The 18,650-nt window shown below is 41.3% G+C and overlaps 1 protein-coding gene across 3 annotated transcripts in view; it reads left to right on the plus strand.

Annotated features, from left to right (window-relative positions):
• The window catches only part of asic1b (acid-sensing (proton-gated) ion channel 1b), a 181,961-nt gene that overhangs the window by 130,598 nt on the left and 32,713 nt on the right, over positions 1-18,650 (plus strand). Inside the window, exon 1 of one of the 3 annotated variants that reach the window (XM_085158665.1) lies at positions 14,539-16,906. The exons of the other annotated variants lie outside the window; for them this stretch is intronic. Coding sequence (XP_085014791.1) covers positions 16,301-16,906 — 606 coding nt within the window. The 5' untranslated portion in view covers positions 14,539-16,300. Of the gene's footprint in view, positions 1-14,538; positions 16,907-18,650 lie in introns of those variants that run through there. 3 annotated transcript variants of the gene reach the window in all.

The raw sequence follows: 18,650 nt of genomic DNA on the forward strand, positions 1-18,650 counted from the left end.
CCCATTTAAAACTGTCTAATCATCTTGTTCAACTCCAGCTCTTATACATCTTATTTCTACTTTGTTTTCAAGGCTTTCCAGATAGTATTTCATTCTGCATGCCAGCAAGAATGATCCCACTTTTGCTGGAAAGTATTTTAATCAAACAGTGATCACAAGGGGGCAGTGTTATACAATGATTTTACAGCCTAAACTGGCTTTTATGTAGTTCTTTGCCCTGAGATGTAGCATGCTGCTCCTTTTTTTTCTTTTTATTTACAAGAAATCGCTCAGAAATATGCTTAATTCCATCTTTTAAAAACCCTTTGATTCCCACTATAGCACAACATCAGAGTCACTCAGCTGCAATGACCGCTATCCCTTTTAAGCTTGGTGTAGAAGCAAAAAGCTGCTGCCAGTGGAAACACAGTGGTTGCAATTTTTTGAAAGCACCATTTTCCTAAGGGATTAAACTCTATTTGTGTGTTGCAGGGATTAAAAAATAAATATTACAAAATCAAACATGAGCTGAGATTTGTTCAGCACTAACAGTCTTGGCAGATACCCATCCCTCATTCATTCTCTGCCTCTCTCACTTTCACTGTCTTTCTCCTTTTAGACGCCACACTGTTTCTGTACACTAAGGAATAAAGTCCAATAGGAGGAACACTATGACAGTCTGTCACTGTGTCCTATCTCTCTCTATCTCAGTGATGGATCAGTGTTTTCAAATGCACCAATTTTAATTAAATTTCTCATCCGTCTTCTTTGGAAGTTGGCGACCGGAGGTCCAGCAGCATTTACTCCCTTTTCGGAAGACTCCAATGGAATATAAAGCCTGGGTCCTTTAAATCGGACAGATACATCTCTACCTCTCCTCAATATCAGCCAGCACTTCATAACACAAAGCTAATTAATCATTAAAATGGAATAAATGAAAGGAGAGAACTTTCACTTTACTCTTTGACAAAGATAAATGATATCTAATGATGTTAAAATGAGGGAAACTGCAGTCTTGTTGGAGCAATTATATATGAATAAGACATATGACAAGTGTCCTATACAGGGCCAATAGCCACTTACGAGTAGCTAATTAGGCTGATGAGAGGGCCTTAATGGCTTCCTACAGGATTATTCCCTATAATTTATAGCAGAGCTGAAATAAAAGGTTTGGCTCTAAATGACAGCGTGAATGTCAGAGGAGCTGTGAGGAGAAAGGTAGTGTTCATTTAACGGCAGTTTCCTTTCATTCTCTGACACTCACTCTCTCGCTGTTTTTCTTCTGCTCTTGTTGTGTGCATACACATACACGTGGAGACCAACCTTCAGCGCCGCACCAATACATTTGGGAGGATAATTATCTATTGCAAACTTTCATCTGTTTGCGTCTGGGTTCAAGTACAGGGAATAGCACAAGAAATACATTTTTGAAAGGTTTGTGTGTGCAGTGGTGAAGGATGCCTGAAGGCTAGAACATGTCTGTGCCAAACTGGAATTCAGTTTCTCTCTTGTTCAGGGTTTCATAGATGACTGCATCTGTCGTGGTCAGCAGGACTCCTGTGGGAACTGGGTGGCTCTTTGTTTGAGAGTGTAGAATCAGCAGGACTTCTAATGGATTTGTGTGCATGGCTTTTCAATATATGCATGTATCTCTGTGTATGTGTGTGTGTGTGTGTGTCTGTGTGTGTGTGAAAGAGAAATAAATATAAGACTTTTTCTTTTTTATACTTATTTATATATTGTTATTTTGTATTGAATATCAGTACTGACACACCATCAGCAGCTGATGCTGGCTTGGTCACACAGATGTTGTGCGATGTGATTTCATTTCATCGATTGGACTTCTTGCTGAACTTAAAGGAACAAAAATCAATTCTTGGCCACAAGGCATAAGACAGCTTCCCAAACAATTTAACAGACTATAAATGCTACACTCATACTAGGCTTGACCAAAATTATTCTGATAGTGTGCAATGAACTTTCAATCTCATTGTCTTTGAGATGGCGCCTTCGAAGACTTGGACCTGGTCTGCAACCACTCACAGTTGGTTGCAATCTTAATGAAATGCCAATAAGACAGAGTCAGTGTGCTGTCACTTTGTGATTTAATGGGATCAAGTTTATTGCCATTTTAAATTCACATTATCTTCTTACTTTCAGAGTTTCACCACAATTTCATGAATTTTGAACAGAAATTTGGAAGTTCCTTCAAAAAAAGTGACATAATTGCTGAAGGACAGGGATTAACTGCAAAATGACATACAGTATGGACACTTGACAACCTCGCTTTTATGTAGAAGGGAAACCAAAATACAACAAATTAGTAAGAAGTGGAGTCCCATAACAAAGCAAGGTGCCACAATGTGCAAAGCAAAGTTCCACTAGTTTGTGCAGGCTGGCTCAGATTGCTTGCACCACATTGGGCATTTGTCTGTGGTTAGAAATTAGACTGCACTTGTTTACTTCCTCAATCTGAGAGTGATTGCAGTCAGCCTGCACTTAGAGGTTGATCAAGCAACACCCTCAACCTCTGGGCGACCAGTTGGTCACTGCAACTATTTGCAAAAAAACAGGCAACCAGCGATTCTTCCTAATCGTAAGAGTGCTACTTTTACTCTAGTGGGACTGAGCCATAAGGGTGTAACTACCAACTTGACTAGGCCAATTTTCTATATTTGTCTGCAAATATTTTTTTACTTAACTTAGCAACATTATAATTCTATTTGATGATAAATAAATTCCATCCATCCATCTTCATCCGATTTATCCGGGGCCGGGTCGCGGGGGCAGCAGCCTAAGCAAAGAGGCCCAGACCTCCCTCTCCCCAGCCACCTCCTCCAGCTCATCCAGGGGAACACCAAGGCGTTCCCAGTCCAGCCGAGAGATATAATCTCTCCAGCGTGTCCTGGGTCTGCCCCGGGGCCTCCTCCCGGTGGGACATGCCTGGAACACCTCACCCAGGAGGCGCCCAGGGGGCATCCTTACCAGATGCCCAAACCACCTCAGCTGGCTCCTTTCGATGTGGAGCAGCAGCGGCTCTACTCTGAGCCCCTCCCGGATGGCCGAACTTCTCACCCTATCTCTAAGGGAGATGCCAGCCACCCTTCGGAGGAAGCTCATTTCCGCCGCTTGTATCCGCGATCTCGTCCTTTCGGTCACTACCCACAGCTCGTGGCCATAGGTGAGGGTAGGGACGTAGATCGACCGGTAAATTGAGAGCTTCGCTTTTACACTCAGCTCCCTCTTCACCACGACGGACCGGTGCAGCGTCTGCATTACTGCAGCTGCAGCCCCAATCCGTCTGTCGATCTCCGGCTCCCTTCTCCCATCACTCGCGAACAAGACCCCGAGATACTTGAACTCCTCCACTTGGGGCAGGACCTCATCCCCGACCCGGAGTGGGCACTCCACCCTTTTCCGGCTGAGAACCATGGCCTCAGATTTGGAGGTCCTGATCCTCATTCCCGCTGCTTCACACTCGGCTGCGAACCGCTCCAGTGCGAGCTGGAGGCCCTCACCCGATGAAGCCAACAGAACCACATCATCCGCAAAGATCAGAGATGAGATCCTGAGGCCACCAAAGCGAAAGCCCTCCGCCACTTGGCTGCGCCTAGAAATCCTGTCCATAAAAATTATGAACAGAACCGGTGACAAAGGGCAGCCCTGGCGGAGCCCATCACCCACCGGGAACAAGTCCGACTTATTGCCGGCAATGCGAACCAAGCTCTTGCAACGGTTGTATAGGGATCGAATGGCCCGTAGTAAATAAATTCCATAACATGAAAAATGTAACTTACTAAAAAAAAGTTTTTAAAAACCTTTCTATCAATACCTCCTCTGTGAACATTATTCTGCCTGCCATGTCGCAAAAGTTCCTTGCGATAAACACAATTCCAATAACACTAACAAGTAAGGGATTTGAGTTTAGCCATGCAGTTATTTGTTACCATGAAAATGTGGAAATTATTGATGAAAGGACAAAATTGGCTTTAAATTGTGCCTCAATGCAGTGCTTAGATTCCTATTTACTCTGTAAAATTTTCAAGAGTTATGATCATTATTTTCAATCTGCCAGCAAGCAGGCCAAGAAGAGATGTCTTCTGTGAGAAATAGGGATGAAAATTTAAATCCTCAACCAATCAAAGAAAAAAGAGACTTCGGCAGTCTGAATTAAGAGAGTAGAGTTTGTTTGTTCTATCTCCAATTTCCAACTCTAATGTAACTAATCCCCACTTGGTCTGACTCACACAACTAAAGTTTTTTCATGGAAAGAAGTAGGCCCAGTGATGTATAGAACGGGCTTTAATATTCCACATACAATCTGAATGCGGAATATTAAAACCTGTACACTGAAGTTGAAGCACAACACAATACCACCAACCAAAAGATCCAGTCCTTTGCAGACTTTATTATTTAAAGAATCCAAACACATATCTACTCAGTCACTGTGAGACACTTTGGACAAGACCAGCACTACCTTCAATGTAAATGAGCTCAAAATTGTAAACAGGCTGTCCAGAGCTAATGTTAGTGGAAGATCTATTGATTGCATGGTCGTTGTTTCACCCTTGAATCAGATGAGTCAGTGTCTGCACTGTTGTTGAACATTGCTGTTGCATTTGGGCAATGCAACAGCAACACAGGCTGATTATATTATTCATTGTCAAGACCTAATAACCACAGCTGATGCAAATCTTAACAGCAATAAGGTCCATCGAAGTAGCAAACAGTTAAAGAATTACTGGTGCCTGAGGGGATGTGTGCCTTGTTGATTCTAATCCCCACCTCTCTATTCAAAGGTTTATATCAGGTCGTAATTGTTGCTATAGACCAGGAGTTATTAAGGGGGAAAGAGCAAATAAATCATTCCAGCACTTAGCTAGTGTGTCTGCTACCTTCTTTGCACACATACACAGTATACATACACTCTCTTGGAAGGCATCATATTACGTTCAGTATCTTCAGAGGGGCCGTTATACTGCAGACCAAAATGAAATCAAAATGAAAGATCCATTTAGGTGCAGCCCACCGTGCAGCTTCGGACTGTCCTTTTTATCCTTTCTGGCTGATCTTCCAGTGTGTTTGCAGGCATGCGTGTCTGTTTTCTTTGGGAGTTGACAGCCAGTTAGACCAAAAATGGTCTCTTCTTCATTAGCCCTGTATTTGTTACATTTCTGACATCTCCCTGACATAAAGGGTAAAACAAAGGCATGCACACACACTGCACTTGCCCGCAGTTGAAAAAGTTATACTGTGTTTTATTGCACCGAACAAAAAAAATATGCACATATTGAACATCAGGCAAGACGCTGAAGTCTGTTGTTTATTTGTTTTCAATCTGTCAGAATCTGCTGCTTAATAGTAGCCCATAGGCCTGTGATTGAAGACTATTCTTGAACTGGACAGGGATTGAAATAACATTAGTAGAATGTGACACGATATCTCCCGAGGATCTCCCGGATTCTTGAGTCAACTGATGGTGAAAAAAACCAAAATCAAAGCCAGGATAATATTTTGAAGAAATACATGAGGGTGTTAGTTGATAATTGATGTGAACAGCAAATGTTGTTTGTCAGCTACACACAGTCACTTTGCTCATCTGTTGTTTGCCAGGAAATAGCTCCGACACATACTGCTTAAATTACAAGACCGGCTTCAATCTTTTCATCTCATTCTAAAGGCAAATGAGCAATATTCCCCCAAGATCGCTTCTTTTGGGTTAATTTCTTTAATAACAACGTGTAATCTTGGATCCCACCCAATCAGCCCTAGCCGCTCGGATAATACATTTCTTAAATTAGCCCCTAATTCTGCATATTTATTACAACCACATTATTTTCAATAGCACAGGAAACTCATATCTACAACTAATAAGACAAATGGATGGATTAGGTTTTCCAAGGAGGATTCATTTGTAAATATCAAACAGAAAGGGACCATTTATTTCACAAAGGGCCATTCATTCATTTCTCCCTGAGCAGCAAATCGGAGGCATCAGGCCTGTGGGGACTGGGAGACTGTTTGCTATAGCTAGCAGCCGTAGTCTGAAAGTCATTCATCAGAACCATTTCCCCTTTCCCAAAGTCTCCCCAGCCCAGCTGTCATGATGCTGCTGAGATAAATTAGCTGTGTCACCCTGTGTTTCCCAGTGCAGGCAGGGATACTCTTATTGCCTCATGTGCTGCTGTAAATATAAATCTTCCCCACAATACTTGTACAGTATAACTCTTAGATCGTTTTGCAAATTAATGCCTTGATGCATGACAGGTTGCTGCTATACATGGTGGTGCTGTCACACAATATAAAAGAAGAGGCTTTTGAAGGCAGCTTGTCCGGCGAATAGTGATTACGCTATGAATCATAACAAGAATCCAGCTATTCATATTATTTAAACATCTGTTCCAAAGCTGGAAACTAATTTTTTAAGTATTTGTTTATTTATTATAGTGTTTGAAGTAGCAAAATGTTTACCAACTCAACACCTCAAAGGCTTTGCACTGTGCAAAATGACAAGCAGGGCTTTTAATGGCTTCCACTAATTGTAGTGATTTCTAAACTCTCTCATATTAGAGCTGATTTCTGGTGGTTTTATGAACATACATATATATATATATATATACACAGTTCCATCTTTGGGGAGTGGCAAAAGGCTGAAAAGCAGAGAGAGGAGTAGGAAATAGAAAAGTTTAAGGATCCTGTGACTAATTGGTTACATTTCTTTAAGAAATATGGTATACACCAGGCCTCATAATACGAATTTAAATATTAAAACATATTTCAGTTTGAATATATATCATGTAAACTTTAATATAAATGTTACAATAAGTTTGCAGTGATTTGTAAATTAAATTTTGGTAGTGAGACATCATTGCAAAAAGTATTTTAAAAATTAAAAAAAATCAACAAATACATAAAACTCAAAATCGAATTGGTACAGTTCAAAATGTCCTTTTTTCGTCGTGTGTTGTTTTGTTTACTGCTTTCTGTACTGTTTTAGAAAGCGCCTCCAGAACCACACTGTGTAGCTTCATAGTTTAAATTGTTTTTCATGAGCTTCACAATTTTTAGATTTTTATTTTCACTCTGCCAGTCAACCAATATACTTTACTTTTTCACAAAATGTGAGCCATATTGTAAATTATTGTGCAAAGATCCTTAGGAACCCTTATTTCTTAATAATTTGCTAAGTAAATGGAAAATAATTGCATTGAATGATTAAAACATGTGCAAACATACATGGAGACATAGAATATAAAATAGTTAATAGTTCTTCAGGCTTCTTTAAGGATTTTCAAAGCTCTTCTTTGGATGTTGGCTGTTTGTTCAGTTCTCTGTCAAGTTGATCCTACACCAATTTAATAATCTTGAGCTCTGTGGGGAGGCCAGTACGTGACTGATGTGTTTTTCTATCCTTTTTCTGTGTTAACAGTGTGTTTTGGATCATTGGCATGCTGAAAAGTGAAACTGGTATCAATCAGACACTTTCCAGATGGGTTGTTGGATCAAAATCTGATGGTACTTTTCTGGATTCGTAATTCGTCAATTTTGACAAGTTCCCCAGTGCACCTGAATGCAGTTCGAAAGCCTCCACCATTCTTTACAGGTGGTAAAGAATGGAGAGAAGAATACTCTGTCCTCCTCCTTACATATTGACAAGCATCTGAACCAAAAAGCTCAAGTTTGGATTCATCACTCCTGTCGTCACCGATTTTCAGTCCAATTCTTGCATAATTTGGTGTACTTGAGTCTTTCCACTGTTTCCCTTCCTTAAGAATGGCATTTTGACAGCCATCCTTTAAACAGTAGATGGAGGGCTCGATGCATCTCTCATGTCCTGTTTCTTAACAGCACGACTTTCAGATACTGTTCCTAGATACCTAAATAGTAAGTGCACTGGTTCTTATATAGCGCTTTTCTATTCTAACCGAGCAATCAAAGTGCTTTTAAACAACTTAGCTCATTCACCAGAGCACTTTTTTCTATGCTTTTCTAACGTAAGTGCTCTCTGTTTAACATTCACGCACATTCATGCTCAGATGGATGCCTCACAAAGCAACTTGGGTTCAGTATCTTGCTCAAGCATATTTAGCATGCAGACCGAAGCAGGTGGGATCGAACCACCAACATCCCAATTAGTGAGTGACCTTCTCCATTTCCTGAGTTACAGCCACTCCTATAGGAGACCTATCACTTTGGTTTTTTTGTCCTCTACATGTCCAGTTTCCTCATTTTTTTAAGGACACACTGCACACCATGCAGCTGCCAGAGACTAAAGCAAACTTTGTCTAAAAAAATCTCTAGAAAGTCTGGACATGTGGAGACCTATTGCTGCAGACCACTTTCAAAATAGCAAGTCTGGCTCTTTCAATATAAAGCTTAAAGAAATGGGTGGTGGCCAAAGACTTTTGTAATGCACTGCACTAGTAAATCACCATACAGCTGCTTCATGTCAATTACAGGAATTAGCCGTGTTCAGTTATTTTCTAACACTACCTTTAGTGTGTTCAGAGCAGTTGATTTGTTATTGTAGTTATACAATTAAGGACATATGCATAGCATTCACACAATGTGTTTCTCAATGCTTCTTTATGCTCAGTGCTGTTAAAACCATCACACAATACTCAGCATCATTTCAATGTCACTGCCTGAAGCTCTCTGTAAGCTTGCAGTGAGCTCTTGAGCTACTTCCACTGACTCTCAACATTCACTTCCCACATAGTTTTTATAGTAAATCAGCACTTACGTGATGCAGCATTTAATTCAGCCTCATAGCTGAACAGATTGAGACGCTATTGGAACAGTGGCCTTTGTGACATTTGTTCCTTACAGCAGATCATGTACACAATTATCCTCAAAATTGTCTCTGTAAATCACCACCTGCTCCTCTGTCAGCCTCCGCAGCTACAGGACCCTGACTGCTGCTGCTCCCCATGCCTCCAGCCCCTTTCTCTTCCTATTCTCTATCCTTCACCTCCTTCTTTCTCTGTCTTCGTCTTGGTTTTTTTTGTTTTTTTGGGGGTTTTTTTTGCCTGTTCCCTTGTTGAAGCCTTGGTGCTGAATATTCCCCAGCGGGAGACAGAGAAGAGACAGCAGCAAGCAAAAGAAGCAGAGAGAATATGGAGATCACAGCGAGAGAGGAGGAAGGAGAGGGGAGGAAAGAACAAAGGTGTGTTCAAGAAGAGTTGACTTATAATTTAAAGACACATGGTGGAGAATGACAAGATAGAGAGAAATGCAGTGTATCTGTGGCCCAGCAAACAAACATGGGGTTGAGCTGTTAAGCACTGAGGGAAATGGAGATAAGAGAGGTGATGATACAAGCAGAATTTAAACATTCAAGTGCTTTAGGAAATAGTGGTAAGGAGTAAGGTTGGAAAATGTTCCTCGTCTTTTTGCAAGCAGTTTGACTCTACGCATGTCTAAGTCCTGGCTAGTCAGCTCCATCCTGGACCCAGGATGACAGTTTGATTAAGTGCCAAGGGCCTCAACACCCCAGTGCTCTCACAAACACACCTTCTGCCACAGGCACATCCGGTCAGACACAGAGTAGACCCCAAAGCTTTATTTACCCCAGCACCCACATGACACATGCAATATTCATGTTCTTCCTTTCACTTTTCAAAGAAAAAATAAATGAAAAGTCTTAGGAGCTGGAATTCCACTGCACAGACTCATTCAACAGACAGTTCCTCTAATGCAACTGGATATATGTATATAAATATTTGTTTATAGGTTGATGCATAACAGTTCACTTGATATACAGCATATGACGGTATTACATTATGCTGCAGATTGTTTCTCCTACTCTTTTCCCAGCCCATCCCAGTCTCCAGAACTCTCCGACATAGCCCATCACCCACACAGATGGACGAAATTACTCCAAAAAGATATACAGATAAATGTAAGCTAAATACAAATATACCAGTGTACATGTACCACCAGTCTGGAGTGTTTGCAAAGCAGGAAACCTTTTTGCATGCCGACATGCAAGTATCTGCAGTGTCTGTGCATAATCCCAATTTGCCTACTTAATTACTGGCACTTGTGCATGTAGAGTACACGTGACCTTGGAAAATTGTCATATTTACATGCAAAGTGGCTATAAAGTAGAGAATAGTGAAAATACATAGAGAAAATAATAAAACAGTGATATCTACAACTCTTATTTCAAAAATGTTGAGACTGTAAAATGTAAGTAAAAACAGAAAGCGGTGATTTGCAAATCTTATATTTTATTCACAATAGATTCCAGAAGCTATCAATTCCATAAAGCAACGCTATACTGTCAGAGATGCAGGCTTTTTGAACTGAGCACTGATAACAAGCTCTTTAGTTTTGAGGAGGCAGCACCCATGTTTTGCAAAAGACTTTCAAGTTTCAATTTGTCTGACCACAGAACAAGTTTCACTTTTCCTCAGTCAATTTTAAATGAGCTTTGACTCAGAGCAGACGGTGGTGTTGCTACATCACATTCACATATTGCCTCTTAGAGCTTTAACCTACAGCAAACTGTGTTCACAGACAGTGATTTCTTGCAGTGTTCCCGAGCCCATGCAGTGATTTCCATGACAGAATCATACCTGTTTTTAAAGCAGCGTCACCTGAAGTCCCTGAAGATCACAGGCATCCAGTGTTGATTTTCAGCTTCGTCCCTTGCACACAGAAATTGAGACATTTCTGTGATTCTCCAAATCGCTTGATGTTATCTATTCAAAGAAACATTGTTCTGAAATTGTCCCAAATTGCAGATTGGTGAACCTCTGTCCGTATTTACTTCAAGAAACTCTACCTCTTTAAGATGCTCTACTTATACCCAATCATTTCAGTGACCTGTTGGTTAAATTAGATTAGAAATAAGTATGTCACCTCCGGTTAAGCAGTTTGGAGGCAAAGTTAGATGTTTTGGACACGTGCAGAGAAGGGATTGTGGACATATTGAACAAAATATCTTGAAGATGGAGCTTCCAGGCAGGGGAAAAAAGGAAGACCTCAGGTGGGGTTCCTAGATTTACTAAAAGAGGACATGCAGAGGGTGGATATGATAGAAGAGGAGGTTAGAGAAAGCGTGAGATGGACGTAGATTAAGTGTTCATCTCATGCTTTGTAAACAGGCTTTCCAGTGCAGCCTGTTTAGGGGTCACCACACTGAGGAGGGAGCAGCCAAAAGAATAAGAAGAAAAAGAAGTTTAGAAGAAGAAAAAGAAGGTTACAGACATGTTCTCGGTTAACGGTTGCAATGTGTTCCCCCAGCTGTTTCTATTCAATACCACTTACTTTCTAGCCTTTTGGTTGTGCATCACAACTTTCATAAGACATGCTGCTGATATTAAATACCAAATGGGCTACTGTTTTTATGCATAGTAAAATGTCTCAATTTAAATGTCCTATTGTAAATAAAATATGGGATTATGAGATTTGCAAATCATTGCTGTTCGTATTTGCATTTCACCCAGCTTCTCAATATTTTCAGAATTGGGTTCATAAAAAGGCATCTCCAGTGCCAGGGTTAATGCTCTTTCTTGCAATGTTAAAGAACGGCCGGGATCCCTCTTTTGATCTTAGTACAGGGTGTGTTTATTCATCACCTCTCTGCCAGGTTTCTAATAATCAGCCTTGTAGTTTTATCGTAATCCTCCTCCTGCATAGAGACAAGCGGACAGCTCTGAAAACATATTTCCGCCTCAACACTGTCGTGGTGCATAAACAAAAATGAAATTTCTTGCATATGTATAAAGCTGTATATAAATGCAGTAAAAGTCAGAAATATCTAGAACATAGTACTCTGATGTTAATGAACGTCATTTGCGCCATAGGTTTGAGAACCAGAGTTAGTGGCACTAATAAAATACATCATGCATTTCAGCCTTGAGCATGTCACACACTGCATGTCAAAAGGTGTAATCCCCTCTGGTTCACTAAAGTGAATGATAAGGTGTGACGTCAAGCAACAGCTATTAGGTTTCCATGCTTGTCAGTGCCTTTTCATTCATCTCCAGTTGGATTTTCAGCATTCGCTGCCTCAGTGGCCTCACTGATTGAAACTGAGCTCTTTTTCTCATTTAGAGGAACTGTCAAAGCAAAAATCCATCCTAAGAACAGCTATGTACTGATTATTCTTATTCACATTAGCTCCCTCCGATCAAGCAACTAATAATCTGTGGTGCCTAATAGGCTGTGATGGAAATTCATGACACCAGTTTGCAATGAATACTGACATTTGTGGACTGAGACAGTTCCTGTAATTACACCCCTTTTTGTTTCTGTGTAATGGTGCTGACAGGTCTGAACTCGAGAGAGCATCCATTAATGTACACGACTGGCTAAGAATGGTCCGCATCAGATTTATGTTTATCAGCCTTGTGACTTCACTTCACTTCAGCCTTGTGACTTCAAGAAAGATACGTAATCACAAAAGTGGTTGAGCTGTCTGAGTAACGTCATGCATGTGCTTCTTTTAAAAAGAGTATTGAAATGTCTGAACTCTTTCCCTTTTAAAGCAATAAAAAGCAGCATTTTTATAGTTAAACTTCTGCCGTGTGGGTATTCACAACTATAAAATCAATATTCTTTCAGCAAAGTCTGCATTTTTCTCGCCAGTACTAATCAAAGAAACTGCTCTTTATGGGATTTCTTCTTATTCAGCCTTGACAGTATCTCCCTTTTTTGTCCAGTGATAAATTTATATTCTCTTTTGTTTTACACCAAACAGTCCATTAGGATATTTGTTCATGTCACAGATGCTTTAGTATGAATAGCAATAAGATGTGGCCAGAGTTTCCTGATAAATATCCCTGTTTGGTTTCATAATGGGTTCATTAGTGAAGGTCTAACAGCGTCTTCAGAGCAGCATGCATTTGTTATTCTGTTGTTGTTGTTACACTTGCTATGGGATTGTGTTTCTGTGTCAAGCAAGTACATCATTATCCCTTCACCCAGACGGATTAGTTTGTTGCTCAGAGCCTCTCCTCCGATATGTCTCTCTTGATGAGCTGACTGGGGAAACAGGGTTGAACAAATGCTGTTAAATGCCACAAGTGTCAGGATCCCTCTCCTGAGAGTTCTGATGCGCCGCCCACCATGTTATTAATATAAGTAACAGATAATCTGTAGTCATCCTCTATTTTTTAAGCTCAACCTGAATATGTTTCTGTTCATGACTGGACCAGAAAAAAATGATTTTATATCCTTTATTTCCTTTTACAGCCATGCCAACTGCATTCACTCAGGCACATCTTGATCACTTCAGTGTAACTCCTGACTACTGCATGCGGTGGTGGAATCTCACTGAGAAGGCACCACGTACCCGTATTTGAGCAGCCATTCCCTGCGACACCCTCGCTCGTTGAAACATAAGTAATCTCCTCGGTAGAAGGCCTGATTATCCTCTGAGGGGACATTAGAAGTCACGTGTGCTGCATTAACGACAAGAGAGAATGACAGTAAAAACTATGAGTAAGCAGGTGGGATCCTGAATGAATCCAGGATACTTAGAGAGAGGGTTGGCGGTTGCCCGATTTCATCCTTTCTTCCTTGCCATTTGTGAATTTTCTGCCATGTACACTAAAGTATGCCCTAATGTAGACAGACATTCAGCACAGTCACAAAGACACAAAGGAAGCTTTGTAACCCTATCAAGTACACCTATGAAAGAAGTAATGTGCCCATGTGGCGAGGCAGAAATGGGCCAAAATGAGCTTATGAGCCCCTTTAACTTCCCTGTTTATCCCACTCTGTATGCTGCACGTAGCTTTTCAAAGCCAGAATACTGCCTGGTATATTGTGTGGTAATTTAATTAAAATTACCTTAGCAATATGCAACAGAAAACACAAACATAAAATTAATCGTCAGACAATAACACAGTGAAATTAATCTGTGCTTAGAGACAGAATGATTCAACTCCCTCTGTCTCTTCTCCACCGTGCTGCTCATTCGCCCTGTTTCCCTGTAGCATGGAGATAAAGTTTGTTGTGCATAGGAGAAGAAACAATACAAACTATTAATATGAGGCTTTTTCCCCAAAACCAGTAGCCTCAGACTCTTTATTGTCATAATATTAAAGAAAAAGTTGCAAATGTGTACATTTACAAACTCCTTAACCATGACATTTTGGTATTTTACTAACATTTAAGATGTACTTTGTACAATTTAATCTACTATTACACTTTATTTAACAGGCTCTTTATACATTTACAAAACGCACAGGACGTTTGGTCAAAGCACCGTGTATGTGATACCAGAGTGAGAGTCGGGACAAATTGTTTACATTTTCAATTCAATTCAATTCAGTTTTATTTAAATACCAACAAATAACAGGAACAGTTGCCTCAAGGCGCTTTGCATTGTAAAGTAAACAATAATACATAAAAAACAAAATAAAACCCCAACACCCTGATGACCCCGTGTGACCAAACGCTTTGGTGACAGCGGAAAGAAAAAACTCCCTTTTAACAGGAAGAAACCACTGGCAGAACCAGGCTCAGGGAGGGGCGGACATCTGCCACAACTGGTTGGGAGTATATATTTCAAAGTATAACATTGCTCAGAGTAAATCGTTTTCAGAAAGTTTTTGAAGCTCTTGCTTAGTTTCCCTATATCTCCCGGAGACAGTCAAGCAAATGTTTAATGATTTATAGCTTACAGCACAATGGCCAACCATAGCCATGACCTGGCATATCGATCAACCAATGAATGTTTGCCTTAAGGAGTTTGTAAAGGAGTGTGTTTTAACCAAACCAAAAACTAAAGTCAGTCTAAGAATATCGGTTCTACATGGTTCAAACACAGCCGTGTTTTAGATATCGTACTACACAGCATTTCCACTGTTGTGTCTGCACTACTCTGAGCATGCAGTGATGAATTATTACCAAGATGCTGGATAAATTAGTTCTACTTCTTCAAAAAAAGTGAGATAGATAGATAGATAGCCCTTAACCGTTGGCTCTTTTCCAATCTCATTGTCTTGCCTCGTGTTTTTCCCTGACTTTGTGTTCCCGGATCACACCAATTACCAAAGTTTCAAGAAACCTTGATTTATTCCTTAGATCATATAGAGTGACAAGACAAGTACTCCACATTCAAGCTTTCTCTCTCCTGTCATTCACACTGTCTCCTTCTCAGCTCCGTTTCCTTTGCAGTCACGTAGTAGCCTGAGCAATACACACATGCACACTGTCTACAAGAAGAAGCACGCAGTTTGAATCAGACCTGCAGTGTCCAGCTTTTACTCAGGGTTGGAACACTCTGTGATGCTTGGTGATCAACCAAGCATAAACCACCACTTAACCAGCACCCCTGAGAGGGAGATTGTTTTCGCAAAACACTTTGTCAATGGTGCATTCAAGCATCATGCTCTAGCTTGAAACAGGTTCCCCTCATCACAGTCAAACTGCAGGGTCAGAAAAACCATTAAATGCTACTTTAGCTTGTTGGGACTTCGGGAGATGCTTTGAAGACTTGCACCATGATTTCCATTCATTTACCAGCAGCACCTTGACCTTTTTTTGTCTTCTCATCTTTGACCCAATCACTTCAGAGAAATGACATTCAAGAATGTCAACCTGTTTACTTACAGCTGAGTGAGAGACAAAAAAGTTACAGAAGTCTCCGTTTACTATAAATCTGCCTTGTTTAAAATTCAACTGCTGGGACAATAATGAAAGAGAATACAGTCTCTGGAGCCTTACTCTCTGTACTCTGCTCAGTTTTGAGGTAGAACACATATTGTGAGGCAGTAGGATTAAGGTGCGTGCGTGCGCGCCTATAGGAGTGTGCGTGCTTCTGTGTGTGCATGACGGGCTTGAAAAGGAAGACAAATGGTCTGTAGCTACTGAGGCCAGTGATTTTATTCATCAAACAGCGCATATTCCAAGTGAGGTTAGAGGATGGAAAAGTGAGAATTAAAACAGGGAGGCGGACAGAAAGAATGTGTTTTACCATGTAAGTGCGATTTTAACTAAATCCATTGTCTCGAGGGAAATTCTACAGATTTTTCTCAGAGACTAACTGCTTGTAATTTAGATGAAATAATCCCCTAGACTCCTGTTGCTGCACAGTAGCGCACTAAATCATTCGGAATAACTTCGCTTCCCCCTGGACAAGCTCTGGGAGCGCTGTGAGGCTGACAAAATACTCCCCCATCACCGCCACAAGCTGCTGTTCAGTGCCAGAAAAGACTGAGTGGAGCTGCGTGCGTTTCACTCTCTCTCTCTTCAAAGTCTCTGACAAACAGCAGCCATCGGAGAGCGCAGAGGCGATTTTAGGCGCATTCTCTGTGACCACAGCGGGACCGATGTTGAAAGCGCGCACCAGCCTTCCTCCAAAATGTGCCAGTGCGGCTCATCTGGATCGAAACCCAGACCGGGCTCTCTTGCCGAAGCCGGGAAGCTCTTCTTGAAACACACCACTTTGCACGGCTTGAGACACATCTTCCTCAGCGGCTCCTACCCCCGAAGAGTCGCGTGGTTGCTGGCGTTCCTGGCTGCCTTGGGTCTACTCTTCACCTGGTCCTCAAACAGAGTGCGGTACCTCCTCTCGTCACCCGTGTACACCAAGGCGCACATGGTGTACGCCAAGCGACTCGTTTTCCCCGCTGTCACCATTTGTAACCAGAACCTCCTTCTGCCGCGGCGCATGAAGAAGACTGACATATTCAGCGCGGGGAAGTGGCTGGGACTTCTGGGGATGAACGGGCAGGTCTCCCCCGCTGCGAGAGAGGCGCTTACCCCTTTGCGGGGCGACAGCGTAGAGGGCGAGCCGCCCTGGTCCCCGCTGTCTCGGATTTTGGACTTCAACCACTTCCTTCCTCCTCCCCGGGAGTCCGAGCCGTCCATGAGACAGCTGCTGGACCGGCTGGGACACCAACTGGAGGAGATGTTGTTGTATTGTCGGTACCAGGGAGAGCTCTGCGGGCCTCGCAATTTTAGCACTGTGAGTGTTTTGCCAAAGTTATTTTATTTTTATTTTATAAGTGAACCGCACTCCTCCCCAACAGGTTGATGCAGTTTTTAGAGATGGATGCAGGTTTGGGGATTATTAGGCTGAGTGAAATGTTTATTGTCTGATCGAATCTTACATGTGGCACAAGAATATGTATCACTCTATGAAATTAATTCACTTTGAAGTCACACAATTACAAGGATGCACAACACGCATTCCTCCGCACTGTTGCTTGGTGATGTGCCCCAGTAGTTCAATTAACTCTCCCTCTCTCCACGTCTTAAGCTCTATCCATCTACGCCGCTGTTATATTTATATGGACTTACGCAGCATCCCACTCTTTTCCTGGTCAGTAATTATTCTGACTGTATCTGAATTCATAAATATATTTCTGTAATAGTTCTGCATTAATGCCCCTAAACAGGCTTGACAAGATTTGAAGTGATGGTTTTATATTTGCATTTCTGCCTCCCTTGTTTAAACAAACTTATATTTCTGTCACTTTCATAAATTACTGAATTTCTATTGTAAATTCCACATGAACAATAGCAAAAGATTTTTTTTTAAAAATTCAGTGGAGATGTTTGCAAAATCCAGTAACCTTCAGTGTTGGCCACATGGTCTGGATTGATCCCTCCTTTGTCGTCCATTACTTCTGGATCAATGTGTGTACACTTCTAGACCAATCTGCCCCTAATGAAGACTTTTGATTCATTTAGGAACATTTTACAACACTCACTGACAAAGTGATAGAGTGCAGTTAACGTTGGCCTCATTGGTAATCTGCTGCCCCATTGATTGCATTTCATCATCATGTGGAGAACAATGTAAAAGCCAAGTGCTGCTCTCTCTCCCACCTCATTACCCAAATTTGTTTTCAGTTAAATAGATTTTGTTATGGTGTTAGAAACACAGTTTGATGTCAAGAAGGCTCCTCTGCTATTTGCAGCAGGCATGATGACTAAGGATTATTTTATCTTTTAGGAAAATGTATAATTTGAAACTCCTTGCCTTGATGGCAGCCCTCAGTCTGTGTCATCAAACCATATCCACAAATAATGCATCAAAAACAGCTTTTTTTCATCTCCAATTTAAAAAGCAACTGATCCAGAAAAACAAAAACGTTATCACAGTCAAACACATTTCTTCATAACATCGTCTCTAATGTTGTATTAAGTGGGGTAGGGTCTAACCGAGAGCAACTTAATTTACAGATATGCATAATAGCAAAGTCTGTGTTTTGGGGGCGAGTGCTACTCCACTGATAATCAGTGATGATCTCCTTGGCTTCTGGGCAGGCAAGACAAGCTGTCAGCGTGAGTCAGACCAATAGAATCAGTCACACTTGAGAAGCGAGGTGTGGAGGACCAAGGCGAGTCTGTCTATATAGACTTTGAGGATGTATTGACTTTTGTGCAAGAACCCCCTGTGATGTTGGGTCTCTCTTGAAGCTCTATAAATATGGTCCAGTGGCCTCAGCAATCTATCCTTCCCTCCGTTCGTCTTTCTCCGTGCTTCACCAACACACATGCTTAATTCTCAGGCCTGTCTCTCTTCACTTGTGGGTCACAGACATTGATTTCTATTTAAGAAGTTGACCTAAGAATGAGCTGGCAGCCTGGGCACCTCCTGCGCGCTCAACTGACTGATGACTCCCTGCTCAGTTTTTCTTAAATCTTAATGGGAAGTCTGTGTATTTAAAGGTGTATTTGGTTTGCCAATCATCAGTGAAACG

This window comes from Neolamprologus multifasciatus, chromosome 5 (genome assembly GCF_963576455.1).
Source record: "Neolamprologus multifasciatus chromosome 5, fNeoMul1.2, whole genome shotgun sequence".
Classification (NCBI taxonomy): domain Eukaryota; kingdom Metazoa; phylum Chordata; class Actinopteri; order Cichliformes; family Cichlidae; genus Neolamprologus; species Neolamprologus multifasciatus.